At 38.7% G+C, this 21,623-nt stretch overlaps 1 protein-coding gene and 1 pseudogene across 1 annotated transcript in view; one reads left to right on the top strand and one right to left on the bottom strand.

Moving 5' to 3' along the window:
* Positions 1-21,623, top strand: part of RNF169 (ring finger protein 169) — an 82,862-nt gene that overhangs the window by 39,863 nt on the left and 21,376 nt on the right. Inside the window, exons 4-5 of the mRNA XM_034995142.1 lie at positions 13,979-14,125; positions 18,079-18,197. Coding sequence (XP_034851033.1) covers positions 13,979-14,125; positions 18,079-18,197 — 266 coding nt within the window. The remainder of the gene's footprint in view (positions 1-13,978; positions 14,126-18,078; positions 18,198-21,623) is intronic.
* On the bottom strand, positions 10,399-11,310 carry LOC118003910 (annotated as a pseudogene).

Consider the following 21,623-nt stretch of genomic DNA (forward strand, 5'->3'; position numbering starts at 1 on the left):
GCGCCCTATACAAGCCATTTTTACTGATCTTTTTATTCAGCATATCATATGAAACTTCCCATATCAATAAATTTAGATCCCTGCCAACATTTTTAATGATTATATAGAATAACAGAAAATATCACTGTAATATATCACATATACGCCAATATTTTCCTTAAGCCAAAACCATTCAAGAATGAGAAATAACTTTTAAAAATGATATTTCAAAAGATTCCACAAGATAATTTTTAAAATTTCTCATCTCTAGCCAGATTTGTGTGAAAATTCACAGGTAATCTGCTTTCATTGGAATTGCAAGCATGGTTATATTTTTCTGGATACAAATGAGAGTTTAAAGTCTCCTTTGCTGCTTCTTACATCAGAGACTCAATTTTTTTTGTTTATCTTAAACTGAAAAATAATGCATGTGTTCTAAGGTCACAATACAGATGTGGTGTGGATAATTTACACTACGATGAACGACATTATATTATAATGAGTAAGAGCCAACGGTCTGAGTTTAAATCCTGGCTCTGCATGTGAATTTGGGCAAGTTAGCTAGTCTCTCTATGTCTTAGTTCTTCATCTGTAAAATGGACACCATAGTACTTAGCTTATAGGGTTATTGTGAAATAGTGCCTGGCACATAGTAATCCATATATAAGGATTATTATTATTCTTTAAAATTTGGAATTCTGAAAAATCTAGCACAAAGTAACCCCTTCCATTGCTGCCATTTGTTTGTTTGTTTGTTTGACGAAGCAATGACTGACCATCAAAAAGTCATAGTTGGAAGCTGGAAAGTTAGTGGTATCAACCAAATGAATTCAGATTTTCTTGAACTTTTGAAGAAGGCCTGTCTTTGCCTTTTCATAATTGATTACTTAGAGATCTTTCTTTCTACTTCTCATATGTGAGTTCCCTCCCATTCACTCAGTGTTTTAGCTTGGCAAAAATAGAGTATCTGCTGGTTCAACTTATGTGTAAACTTGAATGCCTGCAATTACTTTTATATGCATTTCTGCATAATGCATGTAATTTAAAACCTATATTGGAATAATTTTAAATACTTATTACATAAAGGAGAAAATTTGTACAATGTTATCTTAGTATAAATATTTATATGTGCTTAATTCTAAACGTAACATTCAAATTGAAAGGTGTTTGAGAATTTAAAGTGAAGGGAGTATAGTATCATCAATATGATATCTTTAAAATTAGGTAAGAATCATAAGAGCACATCAGTTGCTTTGGTGCTGTTTATGTGATTGCTCGAGTGGAAATCATGGCTTTAGCCTTGTATGCAAGAGATCGTTTGCTATGATTCAGGATGCTGTGAAATGGAAACTGCAGGTAGTCCTAGTTTACCCCAAATGCTTTATTTTTGGCGGCAGCATCAGCAATAATCACCAATTAGACCCTGTGGAAGTGGTAACTCTTAGTATCAAATGAGAGTCTAGGAAACAGATAGAAGATATAAAGCATTGACTGCTCTGGATACCAAAGTAAATTAAAATGTTCTGACACTAATTTGATTAACAGGTTCATTATGCTTGAAGTAATGGTTCTGAAGGCAGTGGTGTTATACTCCTACTTTATCAGCTTATATTCCTTTCATCACCTCCCTAAGAATTTAAAATATTTTTAATACCTTCTATTAAAGAATAAGCCCTAGACATCAACAAAAATGTATTCAACCCATTTATTGAGATGATGATATTTAGTGGGTACAACCTTATGGGCTATAAGTGTATGATTTGTAAAATTGTTAAAAATATGTTGCAAATTAACTTAAAGATTCCCATTACCACCTTTGTGAACGTCTTAGCGGTCTAGGGCCCCAGTTTGAGACACTTTGGCCCAGAGATAACTAGAAAATGTAGAAAATGAGTTAAATGTGTGTAACTTGTATAATTAACTGAATGCTTTCATATATCATCATCTTAATTTATAGGAAAACTTTGCAGGCAGATGAATGAAACACCATGAAGCTGTATGGTCCTCCGGTTGTCACAGACTATTTCTGTAGCCTATCATTGGGCAGTGGACCATTTTACCAATGCAGATAAGAAAATGAAAAAGTCATGGATGAATGAGCCTCTTGTCTTTAAAGTGCCATCCGGCAGCCCTCCTCCCACCAGCCCTGTGTTCTTGGCACTGTCGGGTTGGTTGGTTGCCTTCTGTTGTGGATTTGAGAGAAGTTCCCCCAAAGCATGGGGACTAGTCGGTCACCACAACAGAACAGTTTGTATCACGGAGAGTATTTGTTGGAAGGACCTTTTCAAAATTGTTCAGTCCAACCTTATTATTCACTTCAATTGCATTCTACAAGAATGTAAGCCCAATGTGAACCACTTGTGTCGTTTTTGATCAGGGCTGTATCCTCAGCACTACAAATATGCCTGACACGTGGACTCTAGTGTTCTGTAATTGTGAAACTGAACTTTCTGAACACAGATACCAGTCTAGAACTCAAGCAGGAGAGGGGAAAATCAAGGATGAACAGGACATAGTTCCATGGTCCCCTTCAAAAGAAGCTCATAGTGTCTAGGGGCCAAGAGATTTGAAAACAAGAGACTAGACACAAGTAATTTATTTAAAAAATCCATGATAGGGGCTCCTGGGTGGCTCAGTTGTTAAGCGTCTGCCTTCGGCTCAGGTCATGATCTCAGGGTCCTGGGATCGAGCCCCGCAACGGGCTCCCTGCTCCACGGGAAGCCTGCTTCTCCCTCTCCCACTCCCCCTGCTTGTGTTCTTGGCTCTTGCTCTCTCTCTCTCTCTCTCTGTCAAATAAATAAATAAAATCTTTAAAAAATCCATGATAGAAGTACTTTCTGGATGTTACTAAATATACTTGAAAATATTTCATTTGAAATAGTGTGTGGTATATATATATTTATGTTTTATTTTAATCTCTAAGCATGGCTAGCTAGTTAACATTCGAAGTACTCATAGGGAATACACACTTCGATTATGTAGCCCTCGAAAGACTGTAATCAGAACCTGCACTTCATAGACTCGGATAAGCCCTTCTGTTATTTCTATAATCATCTAGCGCCTGAGGTTTGTTAACTAGCATAACAGATGTTAGAAATGATTTCAAAATTTTTAATTTTTGTACTAAACAAATATAAAAGTGAAGAGAACAACAAAATGAATGCCTGGCTACTGGTTACCCAGATTCTACAATTTTGAAGATAAGTTTTCATGGTGAAACGAGTATTGTTCAAGACAGATGGATTAGCTACAAATATTGCACAGGCATTTCCGCCCTTGCATGAGTAGGATTTAAGAATCTAGTGAGCTCAGTAGCCTGTTCTATCTATGGAACATTGCCCTGTGGCTAGGAATTTTGTTTGGCTTTGTGTTTAGCTGTTAGTGGAAAATTCACTTACCTGATTCTGACCAGGAGATTAGTTGAATCCTGCTTCTAAAATATTGCCTTGAGTGAACCTATCATGCAAGATATTTATCGTAGTATCTAAGAGGATAGAAAGCTAGCTGGAACTTCATGATACTTACAGAATAGGTTATATGACACTTAACATTTTTTAAGTGCTATAAAATATATATAACGTAAAATTTGCCATTTTAACCATTTTGAAGTGTACAGTTCGGTTCCCTTAAGTACATTCACAGTGTTGTGCAACCAGTATTGCTACCTTTTTTTCACCACTCCAAACAGAAACTCTGTACCCATTAATCAATATCTCCCCATTTCTCCATCCCGCCCTAGCCCCTGGTAAGCTCTAACCTAACTTCCTATTTCTACGGATTTGCCTATTCTAGATTTGTAAAGATTTTACTTATTTATTTGACAGAGAGAGACACAGCGAGAGAGGGAACACAAGCAGGGGGAGTGGGAGAGGGAGAAGCAGGCTTCCCGCTGAGCAGGGAGCCCGATGCGGGGCTTGATCCCAGGACCCTGGGATCATGACCTGAGCCGAAGGCAGTCGCTTAACCAACTGAGCCACCCAGGCGCCCCTTGCCTATTCTAGATTTGTAAGTGGAATCATACAGTATTTGTTCTTTTGGTCTGCTTATTTCACATAGCATAATGTTTTGGAGGTTTGTCATGTTGCATGTTTTAGTACTTCATTTCTTCTTATGGCTGAATAATATACCATTTTTTGGACATATCACATCTTGTTTATCCATTCATCTCTTGAACACTTGGGTTGTTCCCACTTTTTGGCAGTTGTGATTAATGCTGCAATACACATTGGTGTATGAGTATTTGTTTTGAGTTTTGGTTTTCAGGTTTTTTGGGTATATACCTAGGAGTAGAATATCTGGGTCATATGGATAATTGTAGTTTAAATTTTTTGAGAAATCGTCAAAACTTTTCCATAGCAGCTACATCATTTTACATTCCTACCAGCAAAGTCTGAGGGCTCCAATTTCTCCACATTCTTGCTGGTACTTGTTATTTTTTCTTTAAAAAATGTTTTTGAGTGCCTGGGTGGCTCAGTTGGTTAAGTGACTGCCTTCGGCTCAGGTCATGATCCTGGAGTCCCGGGATCGAGTCCCGCATCGGGCTCCCTGCTCGGCAGGGAGTCTGCTTCTCCCTCTGACCCTCCTCCCTCTCATGCTCTCTGTCTCTCATTCTCTCTGTCTCAAATAAATAAATAAAATCTTTAAAAAAAATGTTTTTATGATAGTCATTCTAATGGGTATCTCATAATGATTTTGATTTGCATTTCCCTAATGAATAATGATGTTGAGCACCTTCTCGTGTGCCTATTGACCATCTGTATCTCTTCTTTGGAGAAATATCTATTCAAGTCCTTTGCTTAATTTTGAGCTGGGATGTGTTGTAAGAGCTCCTTATGTATGTTGAATATTAAATCCTTACCAGTTATATGATTTACAAATATTTTCTCCCACTCTCTAGGTCGTCTTTTTACTTTATTGATAATGTCCTTTGCACAAAGTTTTTAATTTGGATGAAGTCCAGTGTATCTCTTTTTTCTTTTCTCTTTGGCTTTTTCACTCAGCACAGTTACATTGAGATTCATTCACTTTGTTGCATGTATCAGTACTTTATTTTTTATTGCTGAGTAGTATTTCATTGTATGGATATGTCACAGTCTGTTTACCTTGTATGCCCATTGATCAACATTTGGGTTATTTCCAGTTCTTGGCCATTACAAATAAAGCTGCTATGAACATTCATGTACGTCTTTGTATAGATAAATCTTTTTCTCTTATAAGGGTAAATATTTAGGTGTGAAATGGCTGGATCATATGGTAGATGTGTGTTTTGTTTTTTAAGAAACTGCCAAACTTTTCCAAAGTGGTTTTACTATTTTAACTCCTACCAATAGTGTATGAAAGTTCTGGTTTCTCTCAATCTTCACCAACATTTGGTATGGTTAGTTTTTTAATTTTAGCAATTCTAATTGGTGTATAGTGGTATCTCATTGTAGTTTTAAAAATTTGCATTTCCCTAATGACTAATGATGTTGAACATCTTTTCATGTCTTTAGTTGCTTTCCGTATATTTTCTTCGGTTTAATGTCTGTTCAGATCTTTTGCCTTATTTTTAAAGTCGGTCATGAACTTTCTTGCTTTTCAATTTTGAGTGATCTTTGTATATTCTGGATACAAATCTTTTATCAGGTATATGCTTTGCAAATGTTTTTCTCTCAGTCTGTCAGTGTTTTCATTCTCTTAGAATCTTTTGAAGAGCAGGAGCTTTTAACTTTCATGAAAGATAGTTTATAAGTTTTTTTCTCTTTGTAGATTGTACTTTTAGTGTTATATTTAAGAATTCTTTGCCCAGCCTAAGTTCACAGAGATTTTCTCCTCTATGTTTTTCTCCTGGAAGCTTTATAGTTTTAGGCTTTACATTTATGTCTATGATACATTTCGAGTTAATTTTTATACATGGTGTGAGTATAGATCCAAGTTCCTTTTTGTGCATATGGATATTAAGTTGTTCCAGTACTGACTATCCCTTCTCCATTGGATTGCCTTTGTACCTTTGTCAAAAGTCAGTTATCTATATATTTGTGGGTTTATTTCTAAACTCTGTATTCTATCTGTACCATTGATCTGTTTATTTTTATACCTTTACCAGGCTGTTTTGATGGAATATTGTAGCTTTAGTGAGAAATCTGGTAGTATTAATTCTCCAATTGTTCTTTTTCAAGTTATCTTGGCTATTCTTCCTTCTCTATATAAGTGTCTGAATTTTAGTATCAGCTTGCTAATTCCTACAAAAAAAAGCCTTCTGGGATTTTGATTAGGATTGCATTGAATCTATAGACCAATTTGGGGAGAATTGGCATCTCAATAATATTGAGTCTTCAGACCCATCAACATGATATATCCAATTTTTTTAGGTCTTCTTTAATTTCTGTCAACAATGTTTGTAGTTTGCAGTTTCCACATCTTTTGTCAGATTTATTTTAAGTATTTCACATTTTTTATATTATTGTAAATGGTATTTTTAAATTTTCATTTTCTAATTGTACATGCAAGTAAATGAAAATACAATTGATTTTTATATTTTGCTATTCTATCCTATAACCGTGCTAAGACTCATTTAGTAGTTCTAGCAGCTTTTTTGTAGATTCTAGTGGATGTTCTAGATGGAGGATTATGTTGTCTGTGAAAAACGAATGTTATTACTGGGTAACTTTACTACCAGATTTCAGGAATTGCTATAATGCTAGTCATTAAGACAGTATGGTATTGGCATAAGGAAAAGGCATATAGATCAATGGAATAGAATAGAATATAGTCCTGGAATAGACCCACTCGTATATAGTCAACTGATGTTCCTAAAGGCACAAAAGTAATTCAGTGGCAAAAGAATAGTCTTGTCCACAGTCGTGCTGGAACAAACTGAATATACTCTGAATATGTAAAAGTGAATCTTTTTTTTTTTTATGTTACCTCTCTTTTTTTTTTTTTTTAAGATTTTATTTATTTATTTGAGAGAGAGAGAATGAGAGAAAGCACATGAGAGGGGGGAGGGTCAGAGGGAGAAGCAGACTCCCCGCTGAGCAGGGAGCCTGATGTGGGACTCGATCCTGGGACTCCAGGATCATGACCTGAGCTGAAGGCAGTCGCTTAACCAACTGAGCCACCCAGGCGCCCCAAGTAAAAGTGAATCTTGATCTCTATACAATATACAAAAATTAGTTCAAAATAGGTCATAGACTAAACTTAAAAGCTAAAATTATGCAGAAGAAGACATAGAAGAAAAAATTTTGATTTTGGGGTAGGCAAAGATTTTTAGACAGGAACACAAAACATCCTAATCACAAAAGAAAAAAATCAATATATTGGATTTTATCAAAGTTAAAATTTTTACTTATTAAGGAAATAAAAAGACAAAAAAATACTGAGAGAAAATATTCTCAAAATGTATATCTAACAATGGACTTGTATCCAGAATTTGTTAAAGAGCTCTTGCACCTGGCAAGCAATAAGGTTAAAAAAAATAATAAGAGTGAAAGGTTTGACAAGACACTTCACAAAAGAAGATTTGCTTCTAAGCACATGAAAAGATGCTCAGCATAATTAGTCAGCAGGTAAATAGTTATTAAAGCCACAATGGGGATGGCCCCTTATAACCTCTAGAATGGCTAAAATTAAAAGGCTAACAATTCCAAGAGTGAGAATGAATATGAGACTATGAATCAGCTGAAACTCTCATGCATTGCTAGTGGGAATGTAAAATGGTATGACCACAATGGGAAACATTTTGACAATTGTGTTATAATTTTAAACATATACTCACTATGTAACCCAGCAATTCCACTTGTAGCTGTTTAGCGAGGCAAAATAAAACATCTGTCCACAAAAAAAAATGTGTTTTTTTTAAAATTTTATTTTATTATGTTATGTTAGTTACCATACAATACATCATTAGTTTTTGATGTGGTGATCCACGATTCATTGTTTTCATATAGCACCCAGTGCTCCATGCAGTACGTGCCCTCCTTAATACCCATCACCGGGCTAACCCATCCCCCCACGCAAAACCCTCAGTTTGTTCCTCAGAGTCCATAGTCTCTCATGGTTCATCTCTCCCTCCGATTTCCCCCCCTTCATTTTTCCCTTCCTTCTCCTACTGTCCTCCATGCTGTTCCTTATGTTCCACAAATAAGTGAAACCATATGATAATTGACTTCTCTGCTTGACTTATTTCACTTAGCATAATCTCCTCCAGTCCCATCCATGTTGATGTAAAAGTTGGGTATTCATCCTTTCTGATGGCTGAGTAATATTCCATTCCATATTCCATTCCATTCCATTCCATTCCATTCCATTGTATATATGGACCACGTCTTCTTTTTTTTTTCTTCAAGATTTTATTTATTTATTCATGAGAGACAGAGAGAGAGAGGCAGAGGGAGAAGCAGGCTCCCAAGGAGCAGAGAGCCCGATGCGGGACTCGATCCCAGGACCCTGGGATCATGACCTGAGCCGAAGGCAGTCGCTTAACCAACTGAGCCACCCAGGCGCCCGTGGACCACATCTTCTTTATCCATTCGTCTGTTGAAGGGCATCTCGGCTCTTTCCACAGTTTGGCTATTGTGGACATTGCTGCTATGGACATTGGGGTACATATGGCCCTTCTTTTCACATATGTAAAAGACATGGTTTTTTTAGCAGCTTTATTCATAATAGCCCCAAACTAAATACAACCCAAATGTACAACGCTTGAATGGATCAACAAATTTTGGTGCCCCCAGGTGCACTAGTTTTGACAAGTGAAGGGGGCACCTGGGTGGCTCAATCGGTTAAGCGTCTGCCTTCAGCTCAGGTCATGATCTCAGGGTCCTGGGATCGAGTCCTGCATTGGGCTCTCTGCTCAGCAGGGAGCCTGCTTCACCCTCTGCCTACTTCTCCCCCTGCTTGTGCTCTCTCTCTCTCTGACAAATAAATAAAATCTTAAAAAAAACTAGTAGGCAAAGTAAAGATATTTTCAGGAAAAAGTTACGTGGTATTTCTTGGTAGTGTGACTGGGTATGAGATGAATGTACAGAAGTCAATAGTTTTTCTCTAATAATTAGCATCTAAAAACGGAAGCAGTAAAAATCATTCCATTTACAGTAGCGGGCAGCTTCACTTTGGTGCAGCTTGAGATCTGGGTTAGCTCCTACTGCCTGCCTCCTGCTGTTAGAATTGGGCTTCTCTGTTATTGCTCTGGCAGTGCCCACCATGGGAACTTGCTCAAGTTGTACAAGCCAGTATGAGGGGTATTTAACACCCTGCAGAGCAAACTTTGGTCCATGGGAGGTAGGAGTCAGTAGATATATGCTTCCCTTTTTTCCCTCACTTCAGACTGGCAGTCTTGAGATGCATTTCATGCAATTTCTCATATTGTCTTCTGTAGCCAATTACTGGACCAACTGTCACACCACTTTTATTGGCTTTCTTTCCTTGTTATGTTACTCTGTTCAGCTCCCCATAACAAAGAATTATGTGGCCCAAAAGTACTGAGGTTGAGAAACCCTGGTATGTGAAGACAGTGGTTTGCTTTAAAATTCAAGCTCTTCAGTATTCAATCTCTGTGACTTTTAACCGCTGAGTGTTAATTTTTGTGTCTACAGAATGATAATGATGGATACATACAGAGTCCTTAATGTTTAAATGAGGATAGCTCTATAAACTTAATGCCAGGAACAAAGAAGAGTTCAGTACAGAGCAGCTATTGATATTTCTTTTTCAAGTGTATATGCTATTTTCTGACACGCCCTGAGGTATTTTCCCTGAATATGAAAACTCTTTCCTAGAGACCAAGTTCTCAAGTCCTTATAAAAAACTATCAAGGGCGCCTAGGTGGCTCAGTTGGTTAAGCGACTGCCTTCGGCTCAGGCCATGATCCTGGAGTCCCAGGATCGAGTCCCGCATCGGGCTCCCTACTCGGCAGGGAGTCTGCTTCTCCCTCTGACCCTCCTCCCTCTCATGCTCTCTGTCTCTCATTCTCTCTCTCTCAAATAAATAAAATCTTTAAAAAAAATAATAAAATAAAATAAATAAAAATTAAAAACTCTCAAAAGGGAAAAGAAAATAACTTCTATAGAACCCAGTATAGAGAAGAAAGAAACATGATTCATGTGAAGATTTAAATGCATATGTGGGTTTTTCAATTTTATAAATTTTTAGCTGTATCAAGATGACAGTGGGTTAGAGACTCAACATTGCAATGGAAAAGTGGTTTTTTTTTTTCAAATTGATGAACATTTTTATTTTTACACTTAAAGGATGATGAATAACCATTACTAATCCTATTAAAGAAAACCCAACATCTCAAGCGGAAAGGATAACCATATTTACTCATTAAATGCCATTTAAGTTTTCTACAACACAACTTGAAAATACCCAGCATCCATGTTTAATCTCAGTACAATGGTTTCAAGACCAAGTATACATGTTACAAGCATCAAGGCTAGATTACAAATTATCATAGTCATCATCATCATCATCGTCATCATCATCATCATCATCATCTTCTCATTTTCTTTTCAATGCATTTGATGATTCATTGGCAGTATTTTGTGATGACACCATGTTAGTGGTAATAAGAATGTTTTTAGACCCAATTAATGATGGATTAATCAGAACATTTCTGAACTGCGGGTTGCAGGAATCGGTGCTTTTACAGTTGGGGACTGTGAAGTGGGCATCTGTACTGTAAACCTTTGCCCTGTGAGGGACATTGGAGTCCCTACTTTAGTTGACACAGACATGGTTTGTGGGGTTGGTGTGCCAAGTGTGGGAGTACTTGGTCTGCTAGTAACTGAACCAACACTTAACCGTGGAACTGTTCTTCTTCCCGCAGAAGTAGATGCCTTTTTTTGTAAAGACTTAAGTCTATAGTTTGGAGCAGTCAGGCAGTATCTATCAGGTGGCAACCTGGGGCCTGAATATGGCTTGATTAATGGCAAAGGAGTTTGATTTCTTTGCCTTGCAATATCTAATAAAAAGTCTCTTGGGGGAGGAGAGGTAAAAGACTGATCAGCACGACACTGGATGGCCAATCGCACATCATCTGCATCAACAGTGGCTTTCTTAGCATGGCTTGAATAAATTTTTGCATCATCTAGAATTGTGGTCACATATCGGAAGGCAAACTCCAACATCTGATTTATAACTCTTGGCTCATGTTCTGTAATCCCCATATCCTTCAGGATTTGTGCCATCATCTGTGCATCTTTTGGCTGCTCTTGGGAGAAGCCATCTTGCCAGACTCCATGATATCCGTTGATCAGACTTCTCGAGCTAAATCACCCACATTAATGTATTTCAGTCCTGATCTTGATGCAAGTTCTTTGCCTAGCGTTGTTTTTCCAACCCCTGGTGTACCAGTGAGCAGGATGTTTGGAAGCAACATCGGTTTTTTTTTTTTTAATAAAGATTTTATTTATTTATTTATTTGAGAGAGAAAAAGAGAGAAACAACATGAGAGGGGAGAGGGTCAGAGGGAGAAGCAGACTTCCTGCTGAGCTGGAAGCCCGATGTGGGGCTCGATCCCAGGACTCCGGGATCATGACCTGAGCCGAAGGCAGTCGCTCAACCGACTGAGCCACCCAGGCGCCCGGAAAAGTAGTTGTTGTCAGAGTTCATTGTCAAAAATTTTGAGAGCAACAATAAGTATTATTAGGAAGCAGAAGGATACACTTTAAAACACTGGAAAAACCAGAGGACATAGTATGTAAACACCATTAAGCACCAAACAAAACACTAAAATATATACAATAGGAAATTTAATAGTGTGTCCAGGCATTGTTAGATGTACCCGGGGATGTAAAATCATCTTCGGATGAGAACCACTGAGATAAGCCTAGATTCGAATTCTAGCTCCAGGACTACGGCTCTGTGAATTTGAACACATTACCTAACTCCTAGAACTTAGTTTTCTCACATGAGGTAATGTATATATAGTGCTTAGCTCAGCACCTGACACCAAGGACTTCGATAAATGATAGCAATTCTTTTTTTTTTTTTAAAGATTTTATTTATTTATTTGATAGAGAGAGACCAGCGAGAGAGGGAACATAAGCAGGGGGAGTGGGGGAGGGAGAAGCAGGCTTCCCGCGGAGCAGGGAGCCTGATGCAGGGCTTGATCCCAGGACCCTGGGATCATGACCTGAGCCAAAGGCAGACGCTTAACGACTGAGCCACCCAGGCGCCCCAAATGATAGCAATTCTTATGATGCTAAAACTTGTTCTCTTTTTTGCCACTCTGCCTCTCTATGCTCTGAAAAGAAATGCCCCTTTGTGTAGCCTGTGGTCAATTTGTTGAACAAGAATTTCTCATCTAGGGCGCCTGGGTGGCTCAGTTGGTTAAGCGACTGTCTTCGGCTCAGGTCATGATCCTGGAGTCCCTGGATCGAGTCCCGCATCGGGCTCCCTGCTCGGCAGGGAGTCTGCTTCTCCCTCTGACCCTCCTCCCTCTCATGCTGTCTCTCATTCTCTCTCTCTCAAATAAATAAATAAAATCTTAAAAAAAAAATAAGAATTTCTCATCTAATATCATCAAAAGTCATTGAGCTTTCACATGGGCAGTTAGCATAGATTTTAGGTTTGCTTTCTCCCTGGCTATGGATTTGCTTTTTTTCCTTTTGTGTTCTTGTTTGACTTGGGCCGAGTTTGGAGTACATTGTTTCATTTGAGCCTCTTCCTGACATAACATTGTGTATGGTGTTCTTTGTATATTCGTAACCTCTCGAATTAGACTCAGTGTATTAAAGACTAATTTAGGCCTGTAGGAATCAAATCTATAGAAATTGGAAAGATAAGTCTAAATCTTAATTGTTGTTTATTGTTATTGTTTTTGCTTTTTATCCCTGAGGCAACAGCCAATGAAAAATATTTGTTCTTTGGCTTTTTTTTTTTTTTTTGCAAATATGATTAAAAATATTAGTAGCCTGTAATTGCTTTGATATACATTACGGCATTTAAGTTTTATTAAAACCCCAGGCAGTGAAAAGAGAATAAAAGGAGATTAAGAAAGGAACTCTTAATGTACTAGAAGTACACAGCAAGACACCACATTAAGTACTTCATATTATTATCTCATTTATTTCTTAAAACTATCTGCAAAGTAAGTAGCATTATCCCTATTTTGTAGGTGAGCATATGATCCTTTCTGATGCTTCATCTGCCCAAGATCATATAGCTGTTAACTAAGTGACAGAACCCTCAGAACCCAGGTTTTTATTCCAAAGTTCATCTTATTTTCATACTGCCCTGCTGCCTCCCCCAATTTAGGAGCATAGGCCTCTGCCTTATATTTCTTTGTAAACCATGTATTTTGACCTACCCTCTGGGCCACAAGATAATAGCATAAACTGCAGAACATTGGAACTGTGATAATTTTTTCTGTTGCCTCTAGGACTGGAGACCTGTCTTGCCTCGCCCAGCTTCTCTGGCCTTCTGTGGCCTACCTCTCGGCTCTTCTCCTCACTTAATACAGTTATATCTGGTTTATGGGAATAAGGAACGTTTTTAGGTTCAACCTTCTTTGGCTAAGTGAATAAATCTTATTTTTTGATTATGTGTGTTATCTTAGCTTTTATCACTTCATATTGTTCAAGAATGCAGAGCATTTATTTTTTTATTTTTTTAAGATTTTATTTATTTGAGAGAGAGAGAATGAGAGACAGAGAGCATGAGAGGGGGGAGGGTCAGAGGGAGAAGCAGACTCCCCGCCGAGCAGGGAGCCCGATGCGGGACTCGATCCCGGGACTCCAGGATCATGACCCGAGCCGAAGGCAGTCGCTTAACCAACTGAGCCACCCAGGCGCCCAAGAATGCAGAGCATTTAAATCTAAAGCCCTGCTGTAGTATATGTTCAGCAAGAGTCAAGCAAGTGAAAGCAGACTTACTTAAAAATTAAGAGGGCTTTATATCTAGTAAGAAAAATAGTCTCAAACTGCCATATAATCTGTTCATTCTGATAGACTACTGAGTAAAAGATGTTTTGAAGTCTGCCGAAAACTCTCCTTCTCGGTGTGATTTGTATTTTTAGCTGAGAGAGGAAAAGTTACAAGAGGAGAAAACCTCTGAAGATCAAATCCACAAGCTGTTATCGGAGGATACGGAAACAGGGAAAAGGAAAATGGACGACCAGAAAAAGAGAGATGAGCCATTGGTACTGAAGACAGATCTGGAACATGTAAGTAGATCACGGTTTTGATGGACAGCTGGCTCAAAATCAGTCATTAGCCCAGGTGACATGGGTCTGAAAACCTGTGTTGGTGAGCTGTGAGAGCAGTAATAGTCGCTGACCGTGTAGTGGACGAGTAGTGAAGAACCTAGTGTCCAGATGGGAGCTGGAGAGAGTAACTCATGAATGGGACAATAGAGTTGTGTGGAAAGATTAAGGGAACAGTTGGGAAAAAAGGCGAGTGAGGGGAAATACCTAGTATAGAATACTACTTGTGGAAATTTGATACGTATGTTGTCATTTTGACTTATGTGTTGTTATTTGACATTTGAGTTTTGTACATCTTATATCCTCAACTAGGTTTCCTTAAAGCTTGTATTTGATTTCCCTCTATTCTTTTTAATGCCTTAAGCAACATAGTGCTAGATACAAGGTAGGTCTTCAATGTTAGATTACGTAGTTTAACTCTAATTAGATTTCTAATCTTGCCAAATCTTGCCCGAATTTTTTTCATTACTTATTTACCAAGCGAATTACTGGAAAAGGTTATAAGTGGTATATTTAATGTATGTAAGAAAGCATTTTGGGAAGGCCCACTGGGTACTCAAATGGATAATTACAATTGAGTTTTTTTCTTTAGTACATCATACTGGATCAGACATTTTCTATGGCTTGCTGTGTGTACTTAAGATAGCTTTAGAGTCGTTATCTTTTAAAATAGTTTGTGATTTAGACTTGTTAGTATTTCAGGTTAACTTTCTAATTAGCTGGGATTAATAAAGCTTTACTGTATATAAGACAGACAACACAGAATAGAGGAAAACCAAATCTCTGCACCAGGATTCGGCCTCTTTTTTTTTTTTAAGATTTTATTTATTTATCTGAGGCAGAGAGAATGAGAGAGAGAGAGCACATGAGAGGGGGGAGGGTCAGAGGGAGAAGCAGACTCCCTGCCGAGCAGGGAGCCCGATGCGGGACTCGATCCAGGGACTCCAGGATCATGACCTGAGCCGAAGGCAGTCGCTTAACCAACTGAGCCACCCAGGCGCCCCAAGGATTCGGCCTCTTAAACAGGTCCCGGCATTGTAACAGACTGTACAGCTTTGGCCAGGTTAGTTAATTTCACTGTGCTTTTGCTTCACTCTTTGCAAAGGCATTTTTCCTGAACTTGAGGAAATGAAATTATTTAAGCTTTCTTGGATCCATGGTATTTGCTGTTGTCAACTGTGCATTTTTGATCCCAGTTATAACAATAATAATCGTTATTATTTAATTCTTGTAAAAGTAACCACTTGCATTTTGGAGGGTTTCACCCTTCTAAAAGATTCAACTTAACAAACATGAAATGCTTGCATACTCTTAATGCTCTGTTCATTGGGAACTACAAAAGGAAAAAGACTGGAGAGGATGCAATTTAGCTAGGAAGGCAAGAGTAAAATATGATAGCTTTGTGCATACAGTGTGTTTTCTGACTAATAGCCCCAACTGTGGTCTGTGATCTCTAGACTACAACTCTGCCTCTTCACCCCAGCAGGGCCGTCCTTTAGATCCCTTAGGCAAAATGACCCAGAAGGACCTTTCTCTTTAGGACAGACCGATCTTGACAAAGAGAGCTTACCCTCCACTGGGGTCCTTTGATAGAAAGAACCTGCTGTTTTTGGGCTGGCCAGATCCAAGTTTCCTCTAGGAAATGATCTCTAGTATTAATTCATGTCAAGGCCAGGAAATGGCTCTAATTATTTTTTCTTTTGCCACTACCAGCTTTGAAATAGAAATCAACTGCATTTTATAATCTTAAAAGGAATTGTAATCTTTTTTTTTAAATTTAATTTTATTATGTTGGTCACCGTACAATACATCATTAGTTTTTGATGTAGTGTTCCATGATTCATTGTTTTCGTAATTGTAATCTTAAAAGGAATCAGGAAGTATAAATCCTTTTTTTTGCAATAGTTTCACAAAATTTTATATGCAAAAACACATTGAATAAAGTTTTAGATTTTTGTGATGGTATCTCTTTTTCTGTTTGCTTTTGTCTTTTTGAGGACTTTTAAAGGCCTCTGATTTTGCTTTAAAATAGGTCTTAAGAGTTTTTGGTACTGGAAAAAGAATTTCATTTAGTCTGCCAAGACTACATTCAAATTGGGACCAAAGAGAGAGCCTCCAAGAGAGGCTCAGTGGAAAGCCAGCTGAAGGATTGTATTTTATGTAGAGAACAATATGATTAGAGCTGAAGTGATCATTTTACTTTCCTGCACCAAAAGACTTGGTGATTCCCCATTTCCTATGGAATTAAATGAAAATTCTTTACCCCAACATTCAGGTCCTTAGTATTGTTCTAACTGATCTTCCCATCCTTACTCATGCCCCCAAATTCTAGGGAACAGAGCTGTTTGTGTTCCCCCAAATATATAACTTTATGCTTTTCCTCCTTAGAGTCTTTGCTATTGCATTTTCATCTAATTGAAATGCCACACTGCTTACCTGTTGAAAGGCTATTCATCTCTCCATACCCAGTGCAAAAGCAGTCACCTTCCTGGAACCTATAGGGATTCCTCAGTTGTTTCTCCACTCCTACCATCTACTCTCTCCCCTCCCAAGTTTGTAAATTTACAGGACTTATTTCTTTCTCCATTACATTATGCTTGTGTATTTGTGTTTCTCTACTAGATTTATAAGTTTGTTGAGTAAGGGAAATGTGTCCTAGCTATTTTAAAATCTCCCACAGTATCTTGTATATCACAAGTGTTTGATTCATGTTTATCAAGTTGAATTCAAATGGAGGGAGGAAAGTGCTTATTCTAGAGGAAGGTATTACCATCTGTTGTTATCAGTTTGGAGTGGAAATAAAATGGACATGACAACTTATGATTTGTTATGGTACAGTTAATACCAATAACAGTGTGAATTATTGGAAAACAATTGGTATAACAGTTACAGTCATAGCAAAGAGATATGCTATGAAAAGTTGCTCATCATCCAACAACTTAGAGACAACCCTTATGAACATTTTGGTAACTGTCTTTCTGGACTTCTTTTCTAAGTGCATATAAAGAAACTTCAAATGTAAACTGAAAGACTCAAAAAGAGTCTAAAAATGAAGGTAACTGAATGAGTATCAACATGTTGGAAAAAGCTTGACTCTAGGGGTATTTAGAAGTCCTCGCAGAGAAAGTGGCATATAAGATGCCCCTGAAGGGCCAATGAGTATTTTTTAGGCAGAGAATGTGGAATAGGAGTTACAGGCAAAGGGAATAGCATGCCCAGAAGAGAGGCTTTGAAAGGCTATGATGGTACACGGAGAGTAGAGTAATAGGTTATATCTGTGTGCTTGATAGTATGGTAGGATTAGAAGGAAGAAAGGCTGGCGAGAGCAGTAAGTAGATGATTGCAACAGTCCAGGCAGAAGAGGATGAGAATCTAAGGAAAGGCAGTGTCAGTGAGTATACATGGGAAGGGTTAGATCTGAATGCATTTTAGGAGTAGAGTGGAACAGGCATGGAGGCAGCTTGGAGATGGACACTCTGGATTGAAGTCCTAGTGTTAGCTACTTATTAACTCTACAGTCTTAGGCACATTAACTATTCTGAGCCTCAGTTTGCCACCGGGAGAAGACAGGTCATCCTTTCTTAATAGGGTGCAAATGAAATAAAATATCGAGAAGTATTGGGTGTATTCAGAACTTCCATGACTCTGAAGAAAGGGAAAGGAGAGAGTCAGAGAAGACATCGAGGCTTCTAGCTGGGTTGGTAGTGGGGCTTAGAGAAGAAAAGAGTGAATTGAATTTTGGATATATTAAGTTTGAGCTACATTTGGGATACCCAGATCAGGACCTCCAAGAGGCAGTTGGAAACATGGGTGCTCCCTGAGAGACAGGACGTACGATAGCTGTGAAACAATAACTTTGGGAGAGTCCATGGGCACACCAAATAGACAGTGTTGTCTCCCTTGTCTCCTGCCAGTGTCCTGCGCGCCTCTCAGATTCAGAGAATGAAGAACCTTCCCGAGGCAAGATGACACAGACCCATCGCTCGGCATTTGTTTCTAAGAACAACTCCTACTCCTTAGCTTTCCTGGCAGGGTAAGAGACTGATACTGAATTCAGTTGCAATTCTTTCGTTTTGGAGTATGAGACTAAAGGGACTCGGGTGGGGAGCAAAAGTGTTTGTTGTAGCCACTTTTCGGGGAGGTGGGAAAGGGGGAGCGATGTGGGAATTGGTTTTCAAATATCCGTTAGGAACAAAGGGCTGATCTAAAAGTGATTTTTACCTATTTCTGGGCGTCCTCAGGGTAGGATTATGCTAATTTCTGTGCTGCGAAGTGTGACCTTTTTATCCTTGGAGGGAACCACAAAGACAGCTTCTGCAAACAATATCCATCCATTCTCTCTGTGGACTTTTTTCTCTTGGTAGGAAGTGAGGCCAGAGTCATTTTATTTTCAATGCCTAGAACTAAAATACATCTTGAATAGGTTTCAGGAGGGCAAACTGAAAGGTTTTTAAGACCCTTGTCAAGGAATCTCTTGATGCTTTAGACTTTGCAGACTGTGGGGAGGAAAGGAGGGAGAGGAAATGGATGGATGTTGGATGATGGAGGGAATAATGAAGGGACTAGGTGCAAGGAAAAAGGAAAGAAGGAGGAAGGATGGAAGGAAAAAGAGGAGGAGAGAGGGAAGGAGGGAAGGAAGAGGGGAAGAGGGATACATAAATAGGAGGAAGGGAAGAAGAAGTGGAGGAGGGATGGTAGGAAGGAATCATTTATTCAGCAGACATTCTGTGAACAGCTACTATGTGCCATGCTCTCTGTTTTAATATAAAATGAAAAAACATCATCTTATGCCATTGTGTTGTCTGTTTCTGGTTAAAGCTGGCATTACTCACCCTTATCTTATATCTGGGGTTCCTTTCCTCCTTCCCAGCAGTCCCATAAGGTAGATCTCTCTTTTTTGCTGCCCCTGTAGACATACACCTATTTATTTTATTCTTTTATTTTGAGGCTTTTTATTGCTAATCACTAATAAATGTGACCCCCAAAAGCTTCCAACTTAAGAATGTTATAAAGTACGAACTATTGTGATCCCTGATGTCGTTTTTATATCTGAATCTTTTTTGTATGTGTTCTTTTGGAACAGTCCTGTTATTTTCCTGTTATTTCTGAGAGTAACATTCACTAACCGTCCACCTTCCCTTAAATGCCTCCCCTTCTCTAGGTAATGGTAACTCCTTCTTCCAGGAAGGCTCTTTCCTGGAGTATTTATTCATTCATTTGACATTTGTTTAGTGGTCACTGTATTGTAGCCACTTAGGTTTGATTGATGTAATCAGAACCCAATAAGTAAGATGTAAGCCAGCATACTTTCCATTTATGGTAAAGATGAAACTCTTAACGTTGTGCATATGAACTTGAACTGAAGATGCCCTCTAAAGTTAAAAAATTCAAGATTGCTTGACTAAGATTTTTTCAGCTGCTGATTGTATATATGGAGCTCCCCCCATTTATAGCAGGCATATTTTAATGATTACGAGAGAGATCTACTGACAAGAGAAAAAGATCATATCATTAATTCCAATGAAGTCACAAGAAATACTCCCTAAAGCAAATAAATGTTGCTTTTAGGCAGTCTGTGATTAATTAATATCTCATAATTTGAAATGACTTGGAAAAAAGAGAACTATTTATTAAAATCCAAATATGATGCCGAGGCCAAATTGCCTCAGTTAGTTATCACCAATTCCAATCTCTACTCTTACAAATTCATTCTTATAAAGGAGGTAGCAGGTTAATATGTTGTTACTTAGAAATGCCTAGCAAGGAACTTAGAAAATTCTTTTTAAAGGGTAAAACATAAAGCCCTTACGGAGGGGTTTGCTTTTTTAAATTTAAATTTAAATTTTTAAAAAAGATTTATTTATTTAAGAGAGAGAGAGAGCACGAGCAGGAGGGATAGAGGGAGAGGGAGAGAGAATCACAAGCAGACTCTGTGCTGAGCACAGAGCCTGATGCAGGGCTTAATTCCATGATCTTGAGATCACGACCCAAGCCAAAACCAAGAGTTGGATGCCCAACCGACTGTGCCACCCAGGTGCCCTGGGGTTTGCTTTTAATTATGTGTGGTTCTGGAATCTCTGTAATGCATCTTCTTTTCCTGCTCCTTGGCCCACTCTTGCCCTTACTCTGTATCATTGAGCCACAATGGGACTACTTTATAGGAGAAGAGTCACATAACATTTTACTATTAATGAATGTTTGCAATTTGTCTTACACATTTCAGCATTCATTTTTTCCAAATATCCAAGGTTGTGGACTGAGTTCAGTTATTAGTACAGTTATTAGAACAATTCATTGGATTTGGTTGGTAGGCATATCTTTTTAGGACATAGTTTGCTGATGTCATGGAAACCTTAGGTTGGAAAATCGATTATGGTAATACTGTGAATTGCCTCTCTTATGTAGTCAACAGGTTTTTTCCTTAGATAAGAAAATATTTAAATTTCAGTTCCAAAGAATACTTAGAAAAACAATATGGACTTGTTTTTGTTGTTGTTGTTTTATTTTTTTTTTTTAAGATTTTTTTTAAAATTTATTTTTTAACAGAGAGAGAGACAGTGAGAGAGGGAACACAAGCAGGGAGAGTGGGAAAGGGAGAAGCAGGCTTCCCGCCGAGCAGGGAGCCCGATGTGGGACTTGATCCCAGGACCCTGGGATCATGACCTGAGCGGAAGGCAGACGCTTAACGACTGAGCCACCCAGGCGCCCTGTTGTTGTTGTTTTAAAGATTTGTTGATTTATTTGAGAGAGAGAGAGACAGCACAAGCAGAGGGAGAGGCAGAGGGAGAGGGAGAAGCAGACTCCCCGCTGAGCCGGGAGCCCGACACAGGGCTCAATCCCAGGACCTGGAGATCATGACCTGAGCCGAAGGCAGATGCTCAACCATCTGAGCCATCCAGGTGCCTCCAATATGGACTTGTTAATGCTGAAATTGTTGCCAGGTGAATTGGGGAGACTCTCTGAGGCCCTAAGGCCTTGACCCAGCCCATCCCAAAGATGTTGCTAAAGGCCCTTGGTCTCCTTGCAAGAAAGAATTCAAGGATAGACCAGACACAACAGTTGAGTGTGCCAGTAGGAAAGTTTATGAAAATGAGAGTCCACTGTTGAGATATGAGAGCAGGCAAGCTCAAGGAGAGCGCACCCTGGGGTTGGGTTTCTGTCTTTCATTGATAGTTGTTCACTACAGGGTGGAATACTTATTCCTTGGGGAGGGGATTTCTTGGGAGCAGTGTTTCATACCTTTTCTCTTTACTTGGTCAGGATCTCTGGACTTCTTTTCTTGGGTCCATCTGGTTTGATCTGGCTTCTATGGCTTTGTTTTTGGAGCCTGCCAGGATGGGTCTCTAACTTTCCCTGAGAGCAGTAGTGAGCCATCTCTCTCTCTCTCTCTCTCTCTCTCTCTCTCTCTCTCTCACACACACACACACACACACACACACACACACACACACACACACAC

Source organism: Mirounga leonina, unplaced genomic scaffold (assembly GCF_011800145.1).
Source record: "Mirounga leonina isolate KUSES-001 unplaced genomic scaffold, KU_Mleo_1.0 Mir_92, whole genome shotgun sequence".
Lineage (NCBI taxonomy): Eukaryota > Metazoa > Chordata > Mammalia > Carnivora > Phocidae > Mirounga > Mirounga leonina.